This window comes from Bremia lactucae, linkage group LG11 (genome assembly GCF_004359215.1).
Source record: "Bremia lactucae strain SF5 linkage group LG11, whole genome shotgun sequence".
Taxonomy (NCBI): Eukaryota; Oomycota; class Peronosporomycetes; order Peronosporales; family Peronosporaceae; genus Bremia; species Bremia lactucae.
The window spans coordinates 633,619-649,803 of NC_090620.1; the positions used below are offsets into that span (position 1 = coordinate 633,619).

At 44.2% G+C, this 16,185-nt stretch overlaps 6 protein-coding genes across 6 annotated transcripts; 2 read left to right on the top strand and 4 right to left on the bottom strand.

Annotated features, from left to right (window-relative positions):
* Positions 1–1,802: 1,802 nt before the first annotated feature.
* Positions 1,803–2,774, bottom strand: CCR75_008099 (uncharacterized protein; the record flags this gene model as incomplete). The annotated part of the gene is made up of 1 exon (XM_067966154.1): positions 1,803–2,774. One exon carries the CDS (start codon positions 2,772–2,774, stop codon positions 1,803–1,805), a length of 972 nt encoding a protein of 323 aa, XP_067817700.1.
* A 1,234-nt stretch (positions 2,775–4,008) lies between these two features.
* CCR75_008098 (uncharacterized protein) lies at positions 4,009–4,248 on the bottom strand (the record flags this gene model as incomplete). Its single annotated transcript, XM_067966153.1, has 1 exon — positions 4,009–4,248. One exon carries the CDS (start codon positions 4,246–4,248, stop codon positions 4,009–4,011), a length of 240 nt encoding a protein of 79 aa, XP_067817699.1.
* A 707-nt stretch (positions 4,249–4,955) lies between these two features.
* On the bottom strand, positions 4,956–7,057 carry CCR75_008096 (uncharacterized protein; the record flags this gene model as incomplete). Its single annotated transcript, XM_067966151.1, has 8 exons — positions 4,956–5,924; positions 6,003–6,092; positions 6,156–6,212; positions 6,281–6,368; positions 6,431–6,657; positions 6,727–6,788; positions 6,857–6,890; positions 6,980–7,057. The coding sequence occupies 8 exons, from the start codon at positions 7,055–7,057 to the stop codon at positions 5,811–5,813; spliced, it is 750 nt and encodes a 249-aa protein (XP_067817703.1). The 3' UTR covers positions 4,956–5,810.
* CCR75_008097 (uncharacterized protein) lies at positions 4,982–5,647 on the top strand (the record flags this gene model as incomplete). The annotated part of the gene is made up of 1 exon (XM_067966152.1): positions 4,982–5,647. The coding sequence occupies one exon, from the start codon at positions 4,982–4,984 to the stop codon at positions 5,645–5,647; it is 666 nt and encodes a 221-aa protein (XP_067817704.1).
* Positions 7,058–7,309: 252 nt separating the features above from the next.
* CCR75_008095 (uncharacterized protein) lies at positions 7,310–8,174 on the top strand (the record flags this gene model as incomplete). The annotated part of the gene is made up of 2 exons (XM_067966150.1): positions 7,310–7,973; positions 8,038–8,174. The coding sequence occupies 2 exons, from the start codon at positions 7,310–7,312 to the stop codon at positions 8,172–8,174; spliced, it is 801 nt and encodes a 266-aa protein (XP_067817702.1).
* Positions 8,175–11,101: 2,927 nt separating this feature from the next.
* Positions 11,102–11,281, bottom strand: CCR75_008094 (uncharacterized protein; the record flags this gene model as incomplete). Its single annotated transcript, XM_067966149.1, has 1 exon — positions 11,102–11,281. The coding sequence occupies one exon, from the start codon at positions 11,279–11,281 to the stop codon at positions 11,102–11,104; it is 180 nt and encodes a 59-aa protein (XP_067817701.1).
* Between the last annotated feature and the right edge of the window lie 4,904 nt (positions 11,282–16,185).

The following is a 16,185-nucleotide window of genomic DNA, read 5'->3' on the forward strand; positions in this document are numbered from 1 at the left end:
TCTCATTCGAAGGCTCATAATCAGCCGCCTGACGGGTATCAGGCGACTGTTCCATCCTCCCCGAGTCGGCCATTTCGTCCGACTCGCACTCATAATCGACCTCTAAAGAGGGGTCGTACTCACGTGGTGAATCACCACGTGCACTCGCAACACCAAGTGTTGTGCGAGTGGAAGACACTACGGTAGACGGAACGTCTACCGCAAGAGATAACAATGCGTCACCCGCGGCTGCACGAACCGCAGCCGAAGGTTCAACACTATCCTCACCCCGCATGAATTGTTCCTTCATGCGATGGAATTTAAAATGATGGATCTGACCAATCAAAATCATTTTAAAAATTAAGTGGTCATTTAGCGACCACTCCACCTAATGACATTCAGAGTGATTGTCGTTTAAGGGAGGGGTGATGTAACGGGGTGTATCGTTACATGAAATTAACAATAAAAGATTGTTAATTAATATTATCCAAAAGGTAGATAATATTTGGAGGAAATTACTTTAAATAGTAATTTCCTGAATTCTTATCCATAAATAGGTATAGACCATTATGTCTATTTATTCCGCAGACTAATCAGCTGTAGAAGTAATCAAAGAGAGTTACGAGATAAGATAGATAAGAATTCATTTACATGTTTAGTATTAGTTTATAGTTAAGACAACATTTACAAAGATAGATTAACAAAGACACTTAACTATATTAATACAGTTTTCATTTTACCCTCTTAAGCTAACTTGCCTTAAGAGAAGTCTTCCTCTATACGTACAGTGTACGTTACTTAACGAGAGGCACCACTCACATCTGAAGCAGTGTGAAGTGGACTTGTACTGAAACAGTACAAGTCGCAGTGCCCCGTTACAACAAGAGACACTTAATTATATTTAATACAGTTTTTATTTTACCCTCTTAAGCTAGTTACCTTAATTTGAGAAAATCAGGGGGTTTGCCGTATGCATCTGCTAAACCTACATAGAGATTAGAAAAACCGCTAAACTCCGGTGGGGATCATAAAAACTCCGGTGCGAATAATATCTCCCTACTGTAGTATCTAAAAGGTTAATAATTTGTGGAGAATATGACCTTACATCAGCGCTTCAATATTTCCAATAGAGACTGTTCACACTGGGTGCGCAATGCTTCAAATCTTGATGATCATTATCTTGTTTAAGCTGCTGCCGAGCCGGAGTTGTTTGAATGGAGGGCAGAGCCACGTGCATATCAAGAGCGATAGAAAATACAACTTAATTCTGATAATTGGAATTCCTAGGTGATCATAACGCTGAAATATTCTTCTCAATCTGTCGATATTAATCAACAACTGTCGGAGGTGGTGTCGAATCGTTAACGACATCGCTGCTTGCCATCGCGCGCTTGTTAGTCATTAAAATTAGACAGCGGGTTTTCTTTATCTGGCTTTGAAGTACGGTCACATGAAGCGTCTTCGTCCATTGACGCTCTTCAAGGCTTCCCTTTCTCACGCCCTAAACAAATAGGAATTTTATCTCCAAGAAGCAGTAATGCCTTCCGTAGAGCTGGACGCGACTCAGACAGCCTTAATTTTGCGTCGTGCTCGGCTGGCAAAAGCTGCTACGTCGTTGCATACAGGCGCAAGAGAGTGCCACGTGTGATGGAAAGTATTATGCTACGGATCCTCTTGTGACACGAATGTTATCGGCGCCTGATCCACATAGTGATACTGTATTCATTTCAAGGGTTCGCTCGGTGCTTTGTCTTTGTCAACCAACCCTATTTTTAGACAATTCTATCCACACGTCTAAATGCATCGAGTAATTTGAGTCAAGTTTAGCTCTGTCCGGGGTGCTGATGAATTGCTTGCTGAACTTTGCCATGCTTGATGCAAAAGCCGCCGCTCCGAGCAGCATGAGTGCAACCTTCAGTAGCACACCGTTTGCCACCTCCGTGCGAATAACATATGCCCCCAGACTGTGCACTTTTAGTGCACTTGGCCACTGCGCATCGTCGACCTCCACCGTGCGAGATGCAGAAGCCACCACGGTGGGCGCATTTGTGGCAACCATCCTTTTTGCAAAAGTGCCGTCCACCGTGCTCCATGCACAGGCCTTTTCTTCTGGCGTCGTTTTCACAACCAGCTCGACGGCACTGGGTAACGATCTTGGAGCGGCCAATGCTACCGACTGACGATGTAGGACTAGCAAGTACACGAAGCTTTTCATTCTGCGACGCTGTAAGAAGCGGCGTATGCCTTGTGTAAAATGACGATCGCTTGTTGTAAGTTAACGCTGTAGTATACATGGGGCTGTCAGGCTGGATGGACGAGCCGTATTGATACGTCGAGTTAGGGGCAGATTGACACTCGTTGTTACCGGTGTTCACCACAGACTTTAATGTCGGCAGATATGGTGACTGAGATTCTGGAGACGGTAGCACAAGACTTAGTAATGGCATATTGGTCGTTTGAACGAAAGGAGATTCGACAGGAGATGGGAAAAATGGAGCCGGTTGGCCATGAATGTGGTCGTGGCAGTATCCCTGCATCTTGCTGAAGTTCGCACAGCCTTCAAAATTACAATACTCAAGCTTTACAGGATTAAGTAGAGTGCTAGGAGCAAGTGGGAACCGAGATGGCGTCGTCGTGTTTGCTGGACTAATGCTGCCAATTGACGGTAAAAGTTGTGTAGGTTGACTGCAATTTTTCAAAAAGTAGTGCTGTATGTCGCTTGGCTGCCGCAGAATCAATGAGTGTTCGAATTCGCTAGTGGTCGGCAGTGTCCTGATCCATGGACGTGAGTTCATTGCTCGGTCGAGTGGTGTGGACATGAACCGGTTGAGTTGGTGCAGAAATCGTTGTTGCTGCAATGTCTGATTTAAACGCCTCAAGTGTTTAGCTTAAATTTGCAAATGGTAGTGATTTTGCCAGCTGGATAGGACTAGAGTTAACGTTTGCCCCGTCCAAGTTTGACTTTCCCCATGGCTTCGTCACAGCGCTTTTGATCAAAAGATAGGATCGGGGGTAATAACTTTTTTCTACCCTCAGCTGTTGTGTGCGGTGCGATTGTCACTGTAAAGTGATCTGAGACTTTCGAATGACTACAAAAAGCTGGGTCCGGCAGCCAACACTGTAAATTTGTGGCGTTTGGCCTCTCATGAAGCTAGGTACTAACTTTAAGATATTGCAACTTTACGCATTACGCAAGAGCTACTGTCGACGTGTAGAACGGCGGCGGTACTACACTTGTTGTATTGCATCATAAATTACATAACTAAAAACGGTAGAAATTATTCTATGTAAAAGAATGCTTCGACCATAAAAGCGCAACACGAATGACGCTGGATGAATGATGGCATGCGACGATGCCAGTCAAGAGGTTTACACTTTACCTTTCCAAGTCACGGCAACACGATGGTTGTAACCGCATAGGGAATACGGTGAGCAGCTCAAGAGGGGGAGACTTAAAATTCCCACGATTCACGATCCAAAGTTTCATTGCCTATCCAGACACCCAACACAATGCGGCAGTCTATGGTAGACAATAACTTCGGATCAGTGGCAGCGGCCGACAAAGACGCTATTCATCGAGAAGCAGCCCGATGCCATCAAGTGAGATTCGGCAAGCTAAAATCTGCTACAGTACCTCTTACTTGTGTACGCGAGCTTTGTCAGGCTTTCTGCAGTGCTGCTGCTTAAAGGATTCCAGCGACATGACAGAAACACAGATTTTTGCACACCACGTGGCAATATGACACTTGTGGCTCTAATTCTGCCAGACGACGCACTTGGTGAGATCCGGACGGGCTCTGCTACTGTATATATTGCTTGTTATTTCAGCGCCGTCCAGTAACTGCTTCAAGGCTGCATTATGTAGTGAAGACTAGCAAAAGCTTATTTTGATAAACAATTAATTGCTAGCTTCACAGAGAATATTAATCATCTTCGCCGATGAGATTTCTGAAGGGAACATGGACAGCAGACAAGACAGGCAAACATTCAGCGCTCAAGTTGAATGTTTGTCGGCCATTAAGTTATTAATTAATTTCCGAAACCAAACTTCTCGAAGCCAATAAATGCAAGTCGTGGATAGGCAACCTCCATGTCAGCTGCAAGGGTCCCACAACATAGCAAATCCCACGTTCGTGAGGATTTTTTTTTGATTGAATGAGCCGGCGTCATAAGACGACGAGCCCAACGAAGCTTGACATGAATTCCTCGTAGAACGACGATCCACTCCAGTCTGAACATCGGTAAAGTCAGCGACGACTCGATGTCCATCAATTATGGCCAGGAACATTGCCGATTGCATGGCATTGTCACGCTATCACGATGGTATGTTTTTCAGCGCAAATTTTACATGTTGATTACCTACCAACCGCAATAATCTTAATTATGCGGAACCAGCATTGTCGGATGCCGTAGCAGATGCTGGACGCAATGATTCATTGAAAAATGAATTTTATGACCTAAGCGCTAATCAAGCTACACGCCAGCTACATACGGGCCGGTGCATTTTAACAACGGATGTAGTATAATAATTGCTATATTTTCTAAATTTCATATTGTGTTTATTTCGTAATTACTTGCTTCTGCGTCGCGACCGATCAAGCGTTGCTCGCCGTAAATAGTATTACAAAACCCCGTGGACGAATAAGTGGTGATTAACAAACCTTCATATGCTATCCTCGGAAAAAAACAATGCAATCCTTTCTGAAAGCATGCGTCAATTCACAGCACAGACGGTGTCTATCAGAGCCAGGTTGCTTTCCAGATTTTGCTAAATTAAACTTCAACGCATAAATTATGAAGGTCTATCGACACACATTTCACTAAGCAAGGTAAAATAGCCACCTTTTGTGACGATATCTATTTTATTTGATAGGTAGAGTGTCGATACGTCAACAGCTGATCATCAACAGTTGGCTATTCTCATAGCTTTTATCTGCATTGATTATTTATCTTCGTATAAACCATTTCTGAAATTGTACCTTGAACTTTTAATTACGCCGTCATGAGCGCTAACACGAGCGAAGTGTTAAATAATCTGATAATCCTGCAGCTTGAAGGCGTCAAGCGGCTCGCGACTGAGTACCACCAACAAACTGAGGCCTACGTCCAGCAGTTCGGAATCATGCCGTTCGCTCAGGAACCAGCAGATCCCGCACACGAGGCGCGTATCACTTTACGCAGCCTGGCTTCAGCTTCACCCTCTTTGGCGGAGGGCTGCGCCGTCTCGGAAGTCATTTTGGATGCCACCAAGAAGCACTGTGGAGCTAACATGTGTGCAACATCACCTGATAATTTGGACAAATTTCTATTCATTTCAAAAAATGACGTAAAAACCGCCGAGGACCGTGTGCACGCTCTATTTGTGTTGGATGCGACGCTGTCCAGCGCACAAAATCGAAAAGAGATGCAATCTCACTTCGAGGGTCAGCAAGGCTACGATCTTTTAGTTGAGTGGCTAGCTGTCAGCTGCAGCTATAATGACGACATGTCTAAAGCATTTACCGAGCTGGTGCTGCTGGTGCTTCACCGCAATGTGCCATCTATGTCATTCACCACGAAAACGGTGGTTAAAAATCTTGCTACGTACAAAAAAGTGATGAAGGGCAAAAAGAATAAGGTGTTGCTACAGAATGTCGTAACGCATTACCGAGAGAAAATCAACTCGTAGAATTACATTAAGTACAAGTATCGGCATCATGCAAAAGCCATTATAGAATTATGTGTTTTTTTATGACATATTATGCAATTTCGTACCAACACGTTTTCTCAGATAAAAACAATAATGTGAAAGTTTTATGAAAGGTAGCAGCGATCTATCTCACAGGAGCGAATTACGTGTTTAGTGAGACGCCGTCCTTGTACTGAGGCTTAAGCTCATAGCAGCTCTTGTTTGGGCCTTTACGGTGATAGACGCAAATTTCCTTTAGAATCTCCTTAAGTAACGACTACGATTAAGACAAACACGAATAATATTAGCCTTGCTTAAAACTGGATAAAGTTGTAAGAGATAGCAATTGCCTTACCTCGGGCTGGCGACAGTGGTAATTAAGCTCCTTGAGAGGCCAGTACTCACGTTCTTCAAAATGGTGAAAAACGAGATTTTTCAGCTCATCCTACATTCATTGCAAAACGAGGTGGTGAGAGTACGTCAAGCATGCTATAATGCCCTTATGTACCTTGCTCATTTTAATCTTTCTGTCCAATCTATCTAGCAGTTTTGAATCCGCATCGTCCTGTAAGAATATAAATAATGGACAGCGTTAACAATTTAATCAGTCCGTATAGCTTTTTTTATAAGGACCTCATCCCCTTCCGCGTCAGCCTTTTCAATGGTAAACTGAATTCTTGCTTTCTTCACGCGAGGTAGATCTTCCAATGGCTGAACAATTCTGTACAATAAAATGCTACGGTAAGCCTAATCACGACCAAGTGCTCTATTTATCAAACATACCTCGTCTTGACCATCGACTTGATCAAGCGTTGCTTACACATTTTGCTGTACTGGTCATTGTGCTGTGCCATGATACTGCAGCTGTTTTTAACGGTACCTTCAATGGCCATCCGACCTGATCCGTCGAGCGAAAAAACTTTAAGCTTCAGCGGTGTTTCGCTGATCTCTACACGGTATTCTGTAGGAATATCGTCCTCCAATGTACTTGGGTTTACTGTTAAAACTCCCTACTCAAAAGTTTAGGTTGCAAAGCCATCAGATTATAGTATACAGTGATATCGCTACAACCGTCGTACCTTTCGACGACCCAACACGCTCTTCTTTTCAAGCTTGATAGAGCCCAGCATCAATTCGCTTTCTGGCATATTAAAATGTCCATTTTTCAGTGATAGCAGGGTAAAACGAGCAATAATACTTTTCAAAAACCTTTTACGTTCTTCCATGATGTGCCAAGCGCGGTCTTATCGTCAGTTAAACGTATAAAAACGATTAAACATATCAGCAAATACATCAATACGTCAACGAATAGTTGAGCAATCGGCGCTTTACCGGGATCTTGGCGAGGTACACCTCACGATCCTCAAGCTCGAGGTGCAGTGGCTCCACTTGCTCTTCGGGCTCGGTCATAATAATATACTAAAAAAATTGAAACCTCTTCAAGTCGATACGAATTGCTTACAAAAAAGTATACAGTCTCCCCTCTGCTAACTTATATCATTTTCTATACGTGAGAAAAGGTTATTCGATGTAGAGCTACAGTTAGTTTTTAGTTAGCCACCATAGAACGACCACGGTGGACGTTAAATACTATAAGTTAGCGGGGGCTATAAGTTTGAGGGATAAGTTATTAGGGGAGGACTGTACATTTGAACCAATTTCATGGCTGATAAAGTGCTGCTGCTCAAGGCCTCGGATGAAAAATACACGATTGCTATAGAACAATGCCCGGGGCCTGATTCATCACGACGAGCACTAAAAGCTCATTTTAAAAATGTGCTGACGTATGAGTACATTAATAGCGAGCAGCTTTGTGAAGTGTTAACACATTTGGAGCAATACAGCGGCATCTTGGTCACTAGTCCGCGCAGCGCCATTGCCGTAACTAACTTGGTCAACGCCCTGGAACCAATGCAAAAGCTTCATGTGCTAAAGAAGCTACGGGCAAAGCCTATTTTCTCTGTTGGTGCAGCCACGTCGCGCGAGCTATTGCCGCTTAAAGTAACCTGCAAGGGCGACAACGCGGGTTCGGCAAGTGCGCTTAGCGATTATTTGCACCGATGTAGGGCCTTGCCGGCAGACTGCAGAGATAAACCAATGATGTTTCTGTGTGGAGATAAGCGGCGCGAGATTCTACCTGAAAGCTTCCGTTTGCGAGGTCTTCCTTTAAAAGAACTGGTCGTGTACCAGAGTTGCGCTGTCAAAAATGTGACGTTCCCTGCAGAGTGCAAGGTCCCTAATTGGATTGTATTCTTCAGTCCGAGTGGTATAAAAGTGGTGAAAGACATGAATTTACCTTGGGAGTCTATTCGAAAGGCAGCGATCGGTATGTACAATTTACAGCTACTACTTGCTTTAGTTAGGTTAGCTTTATGGCGTTCTGCTTGCAGGAACAGTAACTGCTGCGGCTCTACATGAACACGCATTAAGTACAGGCAAGGCATTTTGGAATGCCGATGTTGTTGCGCCAAAGCCCAACCCTGACTCCCTGGCCGGTGCCATTTTTTCATATGAAGAGAAAGAATAAAGAAATAGCGTGAAGCAGGTAAAAATCACTGGCCTGTGTAATTTGTAAGATGGATCGAAGTATACTAGTCGTTGCCAAAGACGATACATTCGAAGCTTGCCATTTTTTAAGTTGTCATCACCAAGCTTTTCTATCTAACTTCTTCTGACTAGAGACTTATTCCTCGTCTTCTTGCTTGTGTAGCTGCATCGCACGCTTCAAAGCCTGTAATTTAAAATGGCACGACGTCATCTTTAAGTTATATTTATACACTGTTAAAGCAATAACACACACCTGAGCACCTTCGCGTCGCGCATTCCAGTCGGATATTGGGCCGGTGATGGTTTGCATCGCAGCTAATACTATGCCACCGGTCAGCAGGTAACGAGACACTCCCTTCATTTTCTACTAGCTGCAGCCAAAAAGTTTAAAATTTAATTAAGTTCGCCATTATGCTAAAGCTGGAGCATACATTTTCAATTTTTTAGCGCGAGCTATAGGTGGTAATAGTGACAGCCCTAGCGACACAAGTTTACTTGTGAACAGTATTACTTCATCTTAACAAACAAATACTATTTACATCTTAAGCAATTTGTAACTGATTTTTCTTAAAGAAACAATAACCAAATTTCCGAGGAAAATCAAATCAATGAAATCTGAATCGGTTCATTCCGTAAACAAAAGTGGTTATTGTGCCATTCCCAAAATAACAATTTTGTTTTGGTGGCAGAAGTGCTGCCTATCCAGAATCAGATAACTTTTGTAACGGGATGTCTCGTTACACAAATAAAATTTCCTAAAAAAGGAAAAGAAAAGTTATACAAAATTATTATCCTTTCTTGATTTTGACTTAATAGTTCCAATATTACTAAATTTGGAATACTGACGCAATAAGACATTAGTTCTTTTGATTAGTTGAATAATGTTCAAATCAACTCCGCCGATCGTTCCAAGACACGATGCGCAAGGAGGCGCATTGCATAGTAATTTATTAATAGGGAATTAGTAGAGTCACACGCTCCTTTTGGTATTGCCACACACCCTCCCCGTCTGTATTGAATAAAAACGTCATATAAAATATTTTCACTTTATCGGTCATTTCACTGCATCCAAAAATCAACAGTTATTCCTTCAGAATCGACTTCAGATCGCCCTTTCTGTAACGGGGTGTCCATTACATAGTATTATATCCTAAAAGAGCAATACCGATATTATTTCCTCTGATAGAAAATAAATAAAGAAGTAACAAATGAATTTCTTTATTAATTTTGACTTAAATAGTTCAACTATTACCAAATTTGGTAATATTGATGCAACAAGACATCAACCCCGATTGATTGTTAATTTAAGTCTACATCAACTCTGCCAATCGTTATAAGACAAGATATGCGGTGCGCAAGGAGGCGCCATACTTAGCTGTTATTAAGTTCAGTAGTAGATAGAAGATCGTTATGTAGGAAATTAAACATATTAATACAGCTTTACTTATCCCTGATTCTAAGCCTTTGAATTACTTTGAGTAGCTAAAGCCCGTTAGCTACTTAAAACCTTCCTCTGTATCCATGTGTACGTGAAATTTCGAGGCACCTCACATACACTGTAATCAGTGTTAGGAGAACTAGTACTGATCAGTACTAATGCAAGGTACCCCCATTCAACGACAACGCACGTCGCGTCCAACGTGGACATGTTGGATGAAGAAGTAGGGAACTTTCCAGCCCCTCAAGAAGGCTATCACGCCAAGCGTGAAGATTTTACTCATTTGAGTGAACTTGAAAGGAGAGCGATCGAACAAATGAGTTCGGTCGTAGGCAGGCCAGCCGTTGGCGCCGTACTGGACACTACGGGGAGAGATGAACAGCATGGGGCTATAGGCGAGTTCATACAACACGAAATCGACAGGACCCGAGAGAAAATAGCCTTGCTTCACCAGCAAGGCTCTCGACACGAAGAGGTGTTAAGAGAACAGTGTGTGCTCAACAATTGAAACTGTTGAGACAGCAAAATGTAAAGGCTGCTATGGGCCGACGCTTCCGCGTCGACCCGAAAGCTTAAAAACGAAATCTTTTAAGTTAAAGGCAGTCGAAAGCGACTCCTTTTTAAAATGGTTCGTTGAACTAGACGACGCAGAAAAACTCGCCGTATCAGTGATGATGCGACGAAAGTAAGATTTGGCATGTCCGACTTTAGCCGGACGTGCCAAATCTTGGGCCTTGGGGCTCTAGCTCCACAACCCATTGGTCTTTGGGTCGAATGAGGTCTTAATCCCCGGCTCAAACAAACTTATGAACCGCCAAGTGCTGAATTCGTGGCTCGAGCCGAGCCCCTGTATTTGAAACAGGGCAAGCGTGACCCCCACGCTTATGCCCAGCATACACGATACCTGGTTAGTTTTATCGTGAGTCATTCAATTGATGAACAAACACTGGTAACTGTGTTTATTAAAGGTCTTGTAGAGGGCCTTGTTAAGACCCACCTGTTCCAGCTGGAATAGGAATCGCTCGGCCAAGCGATCTCTATAGCGGAACAGGAGGACTCCAGCCTGAAACAGGCTTTTGTCCACTCGGTTGCATATCGTCTAGAACCGATTGATCTCTCGTATGTAGAGAGCGAGGAACATCGCTCTTCAAGTTACAAGCGATTACAAAAATGTAATCGTTGTCAAAAGACGGGCCACTACGTTTACGAGTGTAGTGCCCCACGGCCAGTGCCTAAAAATACACTGAGCGAAAAAAACCGACATCCCGCTAGGAACAGCGGAGAAACTGCACTACACGATCTTCAGCCGTCTGAGGCCAAGCAGGAACTCACCAGAGAGCCGCGACACCAGTCCCGCTTCCGTAGAGTGCGACGCAAATCGACCACCAAAAACCAGCCGATCTCCCCCCCTTGGTCAAATCAATCATAGTCACGGCAGTGAACGGTATGTGCGTGCGTCTGTAGCATATTCAACTGCATAGAAGACCTAGGCAAAATGACGACGGATCGGAAACTGGATCCATCACTTGGTCCGAAGTTCCATTACAAGTATTGATCACATCGTCTACTTCCAAATCTTCGTTTTTCTTAGTTGGTTGCTTGATCCTTCTACCATCATCTTCATCATCGTCAAAACACGGGGTTTCCATAGGAGCACGACGAGGGTTAGTTGCTGGAACGTACGCAGATGGTGAGCGTTCATCGAAAACAATTGTGCGCTAAACACCAAGTTTTGAAAGTCACAATCCCAAACACGAAAGCTTATGAGCCTTCTGTATACTCCAGAAAAAATGCAACGGTAGGCCTTTTAATCGAACTTTTTCCGCTTCGAGGAGTCTACATACACGTAGACCTCTCGGCGGTGTCATAGGCGAGTTTGATGATAAAAGCGTGAGCGAGGCTCAACGCTTTGTGGATGAGCGATTAGCCATCACACGAAAAGTCCGTGACGCAATGGCTAGCGCACAGGACAAGCAAAAAGAATACGCGGACCGAAATGGTCGCAAAATAATGAACGCTTTATAGTGGGTGAAAAAGTACTATTAAGTACTGCTACCCTACCTAAAAATGCAATTTATGTACTACCTGGGGGCACTACGAAATTACTGCCGGGTTTCATTGGGCCGTTTACGGTGGTCAAGAGGTTGGAGACCTACATTGTAGGCAGACCCTTCCCCCGTATATGAAGACGCACCCGTATTTTACGTAGGTCGTCTTAAACGGTATGTAGACTCAAAATGAGGTCACATACCTCCATCCGTCTAAGGAGACCGATGGTGACGCCGACAGTGAGTCGAGGTTCGATCTGGTGAGGGAGACGGGAAAGGTGAAAAAAATCCAGCCGAATGACTCCTTTGACTACGATACAGACTCGGAGAGCAAGGGATATCACGTGCGTAGCGCGGACCCCTTAACATCAACTTTTCAAAAGGTCCCGAAGTTTCAGGCGTTCGTAACCCTGCCGACCCTTCGCTCAGACATCGGAAAGATCAAAGGTCAGTCGCGAGAGTTGACTTTCGAGATCCCCCGATCCGTCGTTCAGCAACGCTCAGCGCCTGCGCCTGAACGGATGCGAAGCAGGCTGCTGCGAGGAGGTGGGCGAAATCGCCGCTCCTATCGGGCGCCACTTGCATTGATGGATGCTGCTGGGCACCACCGCTTTCTTGTTGATAGGTTGGTTGCCCACCGCTTCGTGCAGCAGAAACGTCAAATCCTCGTCCAGTGGAGAGGATACCCAAAGAGTGTTGACTCTTGAGAATCGTTCGACGCGCTGCGCGTCGTCGTACCGGGCCTGGTGTCTGCCTATGAGAAGGAGCACCAGTAGTCACTCCACTAGTTTCAAAGGGACTAGCAGGAGCGGCGTGATGAATAGAAACAGGGGGTACAGTAACGCCATGGTTGCTTCAACACGCAAGCGATCGAAGTTAATTCGCTGCGACCGTTGTTTCGCCACATCCGAATGTGGCTGAAAGCGGCGCAGGGTTTTCGCTTCGTATTGGCCGGTTGATTCATCTAAATGCAACACGACCGGAATCGGAGAAAAACTACGAAGCGATTTCCCTTGAGCCTTCAACGAACTATAGCTGTCATAATAATTATGTGCATCTAGAGTAGGAGCGACGCGCTCCATCTGAATAAGGCCATTTGATTATAGGTGGCATTAATAGTATGCCACCAGTCACACAGCCGCGTTTATTACGACTGGCTTGTGACACCGACTGGACTCGTTCACATGCCGTCGGTGGAGCTATACGCTCAGGCTCTTCTGCGTCAGACCCATTGTGAATAATGGTCTGAACTACAGATGTTGTGGCTCAACCCAACTGAGAAGCAGCTGTGCCTATAAGGGCAGCGCTCTCACGAATGGTCGCTGCGCTAGCTAGCGCAGACGACGAGACAGTTGCTTTGTTGACGTAAGGCGAGTTGGCCTTCGCAACTGGGCGTCTCCATATTAGGAGCAATGAGGGCAGTTAGGATGGGCAATAAACGCCATCACCCTTCTTTATTAGCTCGCTGTACTTATCAATACTATTGATGATGGCAGCGGTTTCGACCCATTTTGGACAACAATTAGTGACGGATCTACATCCTCACTGTCAAAGTGGGATGTATCTGTAGTCCAGTTAGCGCTACAGCAGCAATAGTCGTCGACGTTATAATTGTGGCACTGAGCGACGGCGGCGTGTTAACGCGGTGCGCACGCTTCGTGCGTGGTAGTAAGGCGTCTTTGCAGACGACCTATCATCTTTGCCCTTCTTAGGTGGCATGGTTGGTGCCGTGTGAGTGCACACAGGTAGCTAGAGTGACTGAGAGGTATAGAGAGGCGCGAAAAGCAGCTCGCTGTCGCTCATTCCTCTTTGACGAATTTTCAAAATATAATTTTTCTCTTAAAGAGGGGATGGTAACGGGCTAAAGTTGCCCTATATTGAACAATCCCCGTTAAGTAAACTTTGTGTACTTAACGGAATGGTCAATTATTTGAGTGGAACAATTAGACCCACCGCTTGGGTGTGGTTCACATCGTGACCCACCCTTGTGTATGTGATGCACCTGAGAACATGCACAATAACGGATATGACGGCTAGTGTCATCCAATATACGAGGCCTTCAGAAGAATACGCTCGCAATAGATATCAGTGCATATCTACAGAGATGGCATTTATGATTGGTTGAAAAAAGTTTTATATTTAATACGATTAAATATAAATTAGTCTGAAAACTTCTTCCTACTTGACAAGTGCACACAAAGAGCCGGATTACCGCTCACGTGACGTCACTGAAACTAAGGTGTAATGTTCGTTGGGTGAGGTTGCTTATGCGCCCACCAACTTTTTCACTGCACGTTAGAGAAGACTGGACCGCGGAGCACACCAGTTCCCGAAGGCTTTTCTTTTTGTCGTTGTCAGGTATCGAACCGGTGACCTGTGTGATCGCACTGCCATGCTTACCCGACTGAATACAAGGCACAAATTTTTCAAGCACTATTTCTCCGTAATATCCTTATCATACGATCTTTTGCTTTCATGTATTTATTTTCCTTATACACGCATATGCATAAAGAGTAACAGTTTTTAATGAACACATCAATCTTTAACAAGTACATCAGAATCTTAAGTGTTATGCACCTGTCAAAAAGATTTACGCCTAGCATACGAGCTAATTGAAAGATTGTACTGAGCGTCAGCAACCCGGGTGGATGTCAAACAGAATCAATCCTTTTTTGTGGGAAGCTTCCTAGCCCACCCAAAAATTAAGATGACACTTAATTTCCCTTCTTGCCTGTAGTAGGGTTACCTACCTAGCTTCTCGTGGCATCTATCGACGTACCGAGCATAGTTAACGATTCCGAGCAGTAATTTGCTAGAGCCGTCTTAATTGGTTCATTTTGGCTTGTGAAACGCCAACAAAAAGCTATGACCACTGCCATCACGCATGGATGCTCGAAAGTAACCTTCATTCACTGCAAGTGACACGTAGCCGTGTCACGGTGCGCTGGTCAAATGAAGGAATACTATACTGCTTCGCTGTGTCGTTCGGAAACGAGAAAATTGGCTTCCGTCCGAAACGTACGTAAGCTTTAAAATGAGGTTCGCGTATCGCGTTTGCGATACGCAAACCTTATTTTAAATATCACTGCGCTCAAATCGGATGCAGTTGTAAGCCATTATGAAGGTTGTGGCATTGGTGGTGCGTAATTAGTCCGATGGTAATTTTGGAACTGCGAATATTATCATGAACGAAGGAATTCAATTCCTAACGCTACGATAGCAGCCACGCTCTACTTTAACACACACCTTCAGGCCACAGTGAAAAACCGGTTTGTGCGTCAGCGCTGGGCGCGCGCAGAGAGAAAGACAGATAAGACTTTTAGTACATGTTTAGTATTAGTATATAATTAAGTTCGTACAAATAGATAGAAAAGAGAAAAACTTAATTATATTAAATATTGTTATCGCTTAACCCTTTTTAAAGCAATTGTTTAAAGAGAGTCTTCCTCTGCACGTTGTAGAGTACGTGAGGTGTAACGGGGCACTGTGACTTGTACTGTTTCAGTACAAGTCCACTTCACACTGCTTCAGATGTGAGTGGTGCCTCTCGTTAGGTGACGTACACTGTACGTATAGAGGAAGACTTCTCTTAAGGCAAGTTAGCTTAAGAGTGTAAAATGAAAACTGTATTAATATAGTTAAGTGTCTTGTTAATCTATCTTTGTAAATGTTGTCTTAACTATAAACTAATACTAAACATGTAAATGAATTCTTATCTATCTTATCTCGTAACTCTCTTTGATTACTTCTACAGCTGATTAGTCTGCGGAATAAATAGACATAATGGTCTATACCTATTTATGGATAAGAATTCAGGAAATTACTATTTAAAGTAATTTCCTCCAAATATTATCTACCTTTTGGATAATATTAATTAACAATCTTTTATTGTTAATTTCATGTAACGATACACCCCGTTACATCACCCCTCCCTTAAACGACAATCACTCTGAATGTCATTAGGTGGAGTGGTCGCTAAATGACCACTTAATTTTTAAAATGATTTTGATTGGTCAGATCCATCATTTTAAATTCCATCGCATGAAGGAACAATTCATGCGGGGTGAGGATAGTGTTGAACCTTCGGCTGCGGTTCGTGCAGCCGCGGGTGACGCATTGTTATCTCTTGCGGTAGACGTTCCGTCTACCGTAGTGTCTTCCACTCGCACAACACTTGGTGTTGCGAGTGCACGTGGTGATTCACCACGTGAGTACGACCCCTCTTTAGAGGTCGATTATGAGTGCGAGTCGGACGAAATGGCCGACTCGGGGAGGATGGAACAGTCGCCTGATACCCGTCAGGCGGCTGATTATGAGCCTTCGAATGAGAGGGCTCATTCCGATAGACGTGTGAACAGTCTATTTGGTTCCGACGATGAGGATGATCCCTCATCGCCCGTACGATCTTTCGTACGGTCTCCCATACGATCACCTGCACGTGTTTCTGTGCAAGGTGACGACGGTGGCGTAAGCCATCGTAAGAAAAGTCCTCGTGGTACCCCTAC